The sequence below is a fragment of the Sander vitreus genome, chromosome 5, assembly GCF_031162955.1.
Source record: "Sander vitreus isolate 19-12246 chromosome 5, sanVit1, whole genome shotgun sequence".
In the NCBI taxonomy this organism is placed as follows: domain Eukaryota; kingdom Metazoa; phylum Chordata; class Actinopteri; order Perciformes; family Percidae; genus Sander; species Sander vitreus.
Window position 1 is genome coordinate 17,405,820 of NC_135859.1, and position 9,589 is coordinate 17,415,408.

The following is a 9,589-nucleotide window of genomic DNA, read 5'->3' on the forward strand; positions in this document are numbered from 1 at the left end:
TTCATCTTATTATATAATGTTAACATAGTGTCCTGGAGGGAAATTATTAGTCCCAATTACACTTCAGAATCAACATTACACTATGAGTATGGAAAGGTTTTAAATGTGCCCTAAAGTCACCAAGATGTGCTGCTAAACCGCTTTAGAGGGCTTTGCCAATGCTTCCACCACAGCGAAGAGAGAATGGGCTTTTTAACCAGTCCGACTTATCAGACAAGCACAGCTGTTAGTAATAACACCTGCTGCAACTAACGAGGATCATTTAGTACAGAAACTCTTTGACATATGTCAGAATGAATAGTTCTCACATCCTCACTGACAAGTTTCTGTTTTTAGAACTGGGACCTTCTTCTGCATGTAAAATAATCAATGAACAAAACACCTACATGGTTTAGTATGTAAAGCTTTGTCCAAATTTCCCTTGAACTTTGTTTAAAAAAAGCCAAAACAAACAGGCACTATTAAAGCATTACGGGCTAGAAGAAAAGAGGGTAGAACTGGAATAGACCCACTTTCAAGTCTCTTCGTCAATTAAAATACACTATTGAAAGTGATCCAATAGGCATGCTACTTGGATACCAAAATGCTTTATTACTGATCAATAAGAAGGAAACTTTATAAACTGCTTCTTTGGATAACAGACAAGTTCTTGAAAGGGTTGTGTTGTCCTGGAAAAACCATATCTAAAAACAAAACAATGACAGACATTTGAAAGGAGTAGTTTTTATTACAGAGCATAAGGAAACTACCCAGTCTAGACATGAAGCACAATACAGTATGAGCTACTTGCTCCTCTGGAAGTTGAGCACATGTTGGTAGGAGGGGAGAAAAGCAAATGGGGGGGGGGGGGGGGAGAAAGAGTAGAGGAAATAGAAAAGGCACTCTTACACTTACTGTAGCCAACGGGATGACCGCCGAGTGTTAAAAGGGAACAAAACCTATCCCACGCATGAGATGGCCGTGTAAACAAGGCTGGTTTCTCTGTACTACACCAACCAAATGTTGCCATTCCATCAAGGATAAGTAAGAGCTAAAGAAATGCACCAGGCATTTAAAAATGTGATTTCAAAACCAACCCACTTTGATCTACAGTCAAAATAAATAAAAAGGTTGTAAAATAGTAGCCAGTGACACTTTCTTGTTGAGGCGGACCAAAGCTTTTCTGTACAACACTCTGGAGCCTCGAGCCAAACACTGAAAAATGGTCAAGTCAAAAGGAATTCAAGATTAAATAGCCAAGTGTGTTTAAAGCTGCCTTCTGAAACCCCGGCTTCTCTGTATCCACGCCGAGTTACAGAGAACAAATAAATAATGTTATGGTTTGACCTCAAGCCAATAAGACTCAGTTGCAAAGAACACTCCTTTAAGAATAAAGACGGGGACCAGGTTTCTCTGTAGCTACACCTGCCATCAATATACTTAAGGAGTAAAAGGACCTTTAGTCACCATAAAATAACCAAGTGAAACTACATTTAAAAAAAGGACTTATTTAAAATTGAATGTCAATGCATAAACAATCCAATTTTTGCCATTACTATCAAGTATAACCAAAACCTCTGCAGACCAGAGCAGTGACATAGCAGCTTCTGACTTTTCTGTATTACATCAGAAAACAGCAAAGGTCTGTAGGGGCATTTGAGGCTTCATGCTCATTTGAGAGCTTTAATTAAAATTTGGCTTGCCCATTAGCCTGCAATGCATAGCATTTTTTGTGAAAACAGCAACAACCCTTACATTTTAATTGTGCGATTCTAGCATCCTCCACAAAGACAAGGGAATAAAGCAAACAAAAAGGATAAAGAACACTGGGTCAAGGAACAATTGGACCAGACTGAAAAGGAGGAATGTTTAGAAAGACACTAAACTTGTTTGGGAAGGTGACAGATAAAAAAAAAAAAAAAAAAAAAGGACCGTCCGACTATCAAATTTTGCTTCCAAATGGACTTAAATTTAGATGTCATGCAGACTCATACATCAGTAGCCCTGGTGAAATAAGGAGTATTGCATATAGCCTAATATGCTACCGCCATGACACTGAAGACTGATGATATTGATGTGTGGAATGCCAAAAGGTGAACAACTGAACGCAGCTATTCAGGGTCTATCCCAACAAGAAACGGGGAAATCTCAAGACGTGAGAGAACATGAAGTACTACGGTGCATGAGTTCATGGAACCCATCCAATTCTTTAACCATCAAGTTTCTGAGGCATGCTTCCTATGACCCAGCATGATACTGCAACCAGCAGAAAACAGCAAGAAGACAAAAGGAGAGAGTTGGAGTGAGGAAGGGAATCAAGTGTTAAATGATACCATAACTGTGAGAGACAAGGGCATTTCACCCCCGGAACCTTGGAGGTTTCTCTGTAGTATACACCAACAGGCCTGGGGGGGAAAAGCTTAACATGTTTAGTATTTAAGTTTTTTGGGCACCTCCCATGGGAAGGAGTCTCGGCCAAAGTGGCCGTAGGCTGCTGTCCTCTGATACAAGGGCTTCTTCAGATCCAGCTCCCTGGAATACATAATCAATATATTTAGCAGCAGTCACACACAGCGATCTCAAATGCACACAATCGTACTCCTACGAATTAACGCTCACATTAGCCGGTGTGAGTGTATAGTTACCAAAAAATAAAAAGTCAAAAACAAAAAGAGGTTTGTTAGACCAACTTGTTAAGAGGGTAACATGAAGCTTCGACACTTACCCTGACAAGCAAACTCATCCCTGTGCAGTGTGGTGACTGCAGCTGGAAACCACACTCAAGGCTAATTTAACTATGAGCTACAGGGCTTTGTTAAAAAAGATAGCATACATTGTCTACCCCAATAAATCAGACTTCAGCTCCCACTAATGGCCACATGTGTAACTTTCGACTCTGCCATATAATTCAGTAAAAAGAGCTAAGGCAATATAAAAGCTTTTAGTCACGGAAGCCAAACAAAGTGAAATCTGTATCAAAAGGATTGTTTCAGCAGAGTTTCACAATACATTAACTCAACCCTAAAGTCTGGGCAGGGCAACGTACATTTTATATTAAAAGACAGCAAAAGGATCTGCTGTTTTACTGAGTAACAGGCAGCTTTAGAGGTTATACATTACCTGACAATGACTCCAGGACGAAGATCAAAGTTCCTCTTCACAATATCAAGCAGCTCCCTCTCACTCTTGTGGGAGGTCCCATAGTGGAAGATAGAAATGGAAAGGGGATGGGCAACTCCAATGGCATAGGAAACCTAATACAACACACACGCGCATGTATTATATCAAACATAAAACTTCAGGTGGGAACCTCTTGCAGCCCCTCTTTCTAAAATGAAGAGCGGTAGGTTCTTCCACTCACCTGGACCAACACCCTCCTGCAGAGCTCAGCCTTCACCAGAGACTTGGCCACCCAGCGTGCAGCATAAGCAGCAGAGCGGTCCACCTTCGTGTAATCCTTTCCAGAAAAGGCACCACCACCGTGGGCTCCCCAGCCTCCATAAGTGTCAACAATGATTTTGCGCCCCGTCAGGCCAGCATCACCCTGTGATGAAGAACAGATGTTACACAGGTAACTAACTCACAGGCTGTCATTTTCTGAAAGCCACACCCTCTGACATTTACCTGTGGGCCTCCAATAACAAATCGCCCACTGGGCTGCAGATGGTAGATGGTGTCATCATCCAAATAGATGCATGGAACAACAGCCTTGACAACCTTCTCCTTAAGGGTGTCCCTCATCTCCTCCAGGCAAATATCCTCATCATGCTGAACAGAGACAACAATTGTGTGCACACGCACTGGAAGCATGGCGCCACGGTCCTGTCGGTACTGGACAGTGACCTGCGAAAAGGTGTAAATATAAATGAGCTAAAAACGCACCAACATGAGATAATTATAGTAGTTAATTACAGCAAGTATAACAGCTTTACCTGTGTCTTTGAGTCTGGCCGGAGCCATGGAAGGGTGCCATTGCGACGCAACTCAGCCATCTTAGCGTTCAGTTTGTGGGCAAGGACAATTGTGAGAGGCATGCTCTCCTCAGTCTCATCAGTGGCATATCCAAACATCAATCCCTGTAAAGCAAGACAAATGTAATGTTTAAAAAGCACACCTCATTTAAGGACAATAAAAGACCAGCAATCCAACTTCAGGACACCCATGGACCAAAATGTGGATAGTTACTACTGACCTGGTCTCCTGCTCCAATGTCCTCCTCATTGCGATCAATATGAACACCCTGAGCGATGTCAGGAGACTGCTGCTCCAAGGCCACAAGAACATTACAGGTCTTATAGTCAAAGCCTAAGCAGGAGACAGACAGCAGCAGATCAGGACACTATTCTTAAAACAACAGACAGTACAATTAAAAACAGAAACCAGAAATACAACAACATGCCACACCTTTGGAGGAGTCATCATATCCAATTTGGCGGATTGTGTCACGAACAACTTTCTGGTAGTCCACTGTAGCGTGTGATGTCACCTCACCAGCCAACAGGATCATCCCAGTCTTGGCAACAGTCTCTGCACCAGGTAAGAAGTAAAGTCAATATTTCAGTGTCAATGTAAACATCGGATTTGAGCCAACAAAGATAACAAACTTTACTTACCACATGCAACTTTGGCATCAGGATCCTGCTTGAGATGGGCATCTAGAACTGCATCACTGATCTGATCACAGATCTTGTCTGAAAAAAGAAGAACAACAATGCAACTAAACACCGGCAACAATGATGGACTGCGCCAAAACGGTTCTGTTGCATTAGCGCCACCGACCAGTCTCGTGCTCAGTGGGAGTGGCTCGGAGCCTCTCAACAGTCGCCATTTCAGCATGCGCACATGTGGTAAGGAAGGGAGGGCGCGCAACTAACCGGGTAGCTGAAGGCAAGCGTGATACACTTCAAGACATTGAACCAATTTTCTCTGCCGACAATAAGAACGTGGTTCGTAAAAACACCCACCATCCCACGCTGCTGTTCAGGCCAAAAGTTATCGCTAGCAGTCATTGTGCCTCATGAATAGCCACGAACTACTTGGCACATTCAGGAAAACGTTTACCAATTAACAAACAATGATATTGATATGGACAGAGCATTCAAGTAGCGTAACGTTACAGTGATTGCCTGGTAGCAACACTAGTATGTTTGCAGTCGATCGACTAGACACGTGAAGGCATTATTTATTTAGCAAAGATTAACTTAGCTAGCTAAGTAGCGCGTGCTCTAGACACCGGCCCAGCTAACGTTACAGTGACGTAGCGGAAAAGGCCGTAACGTCCAAAATTCAATGAAAGCATATTCCATTTTTCTTTTTCAAGTGAAAATGTACAGTAACGTTATGTTAGGCAAACAACGTCTTAAAATATAGTTTTTTGCTCATTTCATCAGACAGACTCAAAGAACAGTGTGTAGGGTCTTACCGGGATGTCCTTCCCCGACCGACTCCGAGGTGAACAAGAAGCAGTCCTCGTCAATGAGGGAGTTATGAAACCCATTAATTTGTCCGTTCATTGTCTTTAACGGCTGCTGCTGGTATGTTAAAATGTTACGGCGTTAATATAAAATTAACTTATGTTTCTTATACTAGCGGTGTCTCGGCGTTTTCCCTCCTCTCCCAAAGGAAAATCCTGTTGTTTCAGTGTATTGATCCTCAAGATGAGCCTCATGGCGCAGAGCTCCAGTATTTATCCTATGAAGTCAGACGCTTTGACGTCACGCGGAGGTGGACCATACCATCGAGCCTATCAAAGGGGTTGAAGCAAACATGAATAAGCGGATGAAGTGTAGAATGACAAACACACAGCGATAATACGCTATCAAAACGTTACAGTGACACGAGAGCCTTGCTCAATCAGAACCTTTTACCTTAACAGTTACGTTACCGTGTGCGCGCGCGTGTGATAAGAATGGTGATGTAATAATAGAGTTAGTTGCACCTTGTGTTGTGTTCAAGGGCGTAAATTCCAGGGGGTTCGGGGGTGTCTGGACCCCCCATCTAAGGGTTGTCCCCCCCCCAGAAATATCATTAAAACAATGCTGTGTATTGTAAATAACATAATGATATATACTTAAAATATCTGTGTAAGCAGAAAAACAATACAAACCCCCAAAAATGCTTTTTAAATTTAGAAACATTTTGAGTCCCCCCTCCCTTGCCTCACAGTGGTTTGGTCCACTGCATGCCTTAGGATCTGCGCTAGACTCACAGTCACATGGGTAGTGACAGGAATGTAGTAAGTAGGCAGTTCAAGGCGATTTTATTCACATTACACATCGGATGAAGTTTTTCTTTTCTCAAATAGAAATGATGCTGAGTAATTAATAAATTAGTCATGACAAAAAAGTTTGCTATGTTAGTGTAATATAATGTAACGTTACCTAGCTTATAGCTTGTTGGATAGAAATGCACCCACTACAACTAACGTTACCACGGCGATAAGCCTAACGTTATGCGTGTGAAGTGATATTAGGGTTAATATTGAAGATCTACAGTTGTGTTTTGCTTAATATGAAGTTAAGTGGCTGATCAGTTAAATATATATCCTCTGTCCCAGAAGAAACCTAATATTTATGTGGAGGACGCAAGATCATTTTATAATTATAATATGACCACGTGGTGAACCTATGAAACTAACTCATATTTAGACATCTGACGTTAAAGATTTGTGTTGTAATTTACGTTATGATCAGCTAATTTAACAAGTGTACAAAAGCATTGTATTTCTTTTACATGGGGACACTTTTTCAAAATAAGTCATTATGTTTTAAGGTATTTTTGTGGCTTGATTGTAAACAACTTAAAAATAAATACATGATTTTAAAGAAGAATATTTCGTTCAATTTAGTCAGCTTTTTCATTGAATCAAGAGAAACGCTGAAAAGAAGGATAATGGTACAGTCTCCATGCTACACTAATGATAGTATTAAGGTTTTCCTCTGTGTACACATGTCCTCTACGAGTATAATTGTGGCTGTATTATTTGTGTCCTCTTCAAAAATTGCTCTTCAGAAATTTTATGTTTATTATCCCCCCCTACTGTTAGAGCAGATTGACGCCCATGGTTGTGTTGTCATTTTAAATGAGATGTATACAAGCTAGAAACCATACCACTCTTGAATCAAACAGTTGTTAGACCTGATTTTAAAACAGCTAGATTTGAATCATAAACTTCTCTGCCAACATACACCCACACACACATTCTTCTTGTATTTCTTCTTTCCCTAGACTTGATACCATCAGTGCTACATGCCATACCTTAACCATTACCCAAACTAAAAAACAAAAATGTATTTATAAAATAACAATAAATCAAAATTAACACCAATCTCTAACCCTAAAATAGCTTCTTTAAGAAGTTAGGACTGGCCAAGATATCTTTGCTTTACAAAACAAAACAAAACAAAAACATAACAAGATTGTGAATAATTCCAAATGTGAGGATGTGGCCCGAATGGTTGACACTTGAAAGTAGAGCTGGCTGTCATTGTGCATACAGGAAGATTTACTTGTTCAACAGAGCAGTGTTTGTTGCAGTGACAGTTGTGTTTTTACGATGTTATAAATGATCAGTTTTAAAGCTTATATTTAATCAACAAGTTAGACAATAGAGACTTAGAAGCCCTTATAAAAGGTCAGATGTTAGACAGTATTTGTTTTGTGTGTGTGTGTGTGTGTGTGTGTGTGTGTGTGTGTGTGTGTGTGTGTGTGTGTGTGTGTGTGTGTGTGTGTGTGTGTGTGATGTGTACCAGAAGTGTACCACACAACAAATAAATGTTTCCCAGAAACCATTATTAGAGTTTGGTATAAACCAACACTGGTTAATTCAATCTGATAAATTGCATTCATTTTAGCTATCACAAGAACATCACAACATGTGCTTCCCTGGTGAAACAACCTGGAGGTACATTTGCTACAAAGTGAAAATTGGACAGTGGAGAGAAGAGCAGAGGCTGGGGATATTGTATCTCAACATAACTTGATTATACTTTACTCAAAATCCATATCCCTCATATCCTTCAGGCACTGTTGTTTAATATAATCAAATGCTCTGATTGTGAACATGATGTACCTGTGAAGGCAACAGATGGGTTTTATTGTCGCTACAAGGACTGGTTTACCGTGGTTTTAGCTTCAAAGCAGCATTTTATTCATTTGAGAAGAGGAGTATTTCTAATTTCAGTTCCAGTGCCTGTTTAAGTTAGAAATGATAGATTTATCCAGAATCTGATTTCGAAATTGGGATATTGTGGTTTCAAAGTTTGTGACTCAGACTGCTCCACCAAGACAGCTCATGTATCTTTTTTTCTGCTTGTCATTATGAACACGTACTATCTGACACCCTGCAACTATTAATCGTCCCATTTTAAAGATATCTTTAAATGTTAAACATGGCTAGTCACAGTGACAAAGCATTTATGAAGATGTGGAGCACACAAACAGTCGTGCCACAATGAAAGCCCTGTGTTACATCATGAAGCAAAGAGACCTGATGTAATATGTTCTAAGTGCTCAACTTGAAGTCAATAGTCCATCAGTGTTAAGGTGTAAAGATTACTCTAACAGTAGTGTTGGGTAATTTTTATTATCATAATGCGAGATAAAGAATAAAGGCAGCATCGGTAACTTATAGTGTGGCACATACTGATAATGGTTATTCCACACACAGTGACTCATATCAGAAGTCAAAAACGGTCAAAAATCAAAGGTTGCTTATGACATTACAGATCATTAGTATGGTCAGCTTTTAGTATGGTCAGCAATTTAAATATGTTATTATGGTGTTTATTGTCACTAAAACAAGCAAGCCAATCCCTGACCAGTGTTGCATCAGAGTGGTACATTCATTTGTCACCATGAATTTGCAGGGTGGACACTTTCTTTTCAGAAGACAAAAGCATGATGCAAGATGCACCTGCTGTTGCCTTTTGCAGGATGCGTTGTTGTGTCTGTTGCCCTCATTTATTCAGAAAGTCTAAAATAGCAGGTACCAGTTATAACTCACAAAGAGCTGAATGGTTGTCCAAAGATGAATAATAGTAGACTGGAGGTCCACTCTAATACTGGTAATCACTGAATGAAGTTCAATTCTTTTACTTAATTGAAGATAATGCATGTGCAGTATTGTTGTTGCATTAACAACCTTTGTAGTCACACACACAAACAAACACACACACACACACACACACACACACACACACACACACACACACACACACACGTTCTTTTTTATGATCTAGACCATGGTCATTCCTAAACTACGGTCCGTGGACCACTAGTGGTCCGTGAGGATACTGCAGGTGGTCCGTGGAAAAGCAAAATAAAATATAAAATAAGTTTTTTAACCTTCATTTTAACAGGAAATTCCCATAAACAACTTTTATTTTTTTATTTTTAACCAGTAGTAGGCTTACTGTGTTTTCATGAAATGTGTATAGCGCAGAGGCAAAGAATGTTGTCATGATCCCATCAAACGCATAGCCTTTATAGGCAGTTTATATGAAACAAACTGTTTTAAATTATAAATGGAATGAATAAGGCCTATTATTATTTTAATTTCCAGTTACTTTCTTGATCTCACGTTTCTGAAATGTTTTGCGGATGTGCTGTT

General features: G+C 40.1%; 1 protein-coding gene across 1 annotated transcript; it reads right to left on the bottom strand.

The window, feature by feature from the left end:
* Positions 1-707: 707 nt before the first annotated feature.
* Positions 708-5,648, bottom strand: mat2ab (methionine adenosyltransferase 2Ab). The gene is made up of 9 exons (XM_078250757.1): positions 5,402-5,648; positions 4,593-4,670; positions 4,384-4,506; positions 4,172-4,284; positions 3,912-4,055; positions 3,604-3,822; positions 3,341-3,523; positions 3,100-3,233; positions 708-2,511 (listed from the first exon to the last, which is right to left on the bottom strand). Exons 1-9 carry the CDS (start codon positions 5,490-5,492, stop codon positions 2,409-2,411), a joined length of 1,188 nt encoding a protein of 395 aa, XP_078106883.1. The 5' UTR covers positions 5,493-5,648; the 3' UTR covers positions 708-2,408.
* Positions 5,649-9,589: the final 3,941 nt, after the last annotated feature.

What these genes read in the sequence shown, in the direction of transcription:
- mat2ab (XM_078250757.1), bottom strand. Translation starts at nt 5,492, where the DNA reads ATGAACGGACAAATTAATGGGTTTCATAACTCCCTCATTGACGAGGAC. An exon ending in ATATGATGACTCCTCCAAAG is followed by an intron (nt 4,285 to 4,383) that starts GTGTGGCATGTT and finishes TCTCCTGCTTAG; the next exon opens with GCTTTGACTATAAGACCTGT. An exon ending in TTGTTATTGGAGGCCCACAG is followed by an intron (nt 3,524 to 3,603) that starts GTAAATGTCAGA and finishes TCTTCATCACAG; the next exon opens with GGTGATGCTGGCCTGACGGG.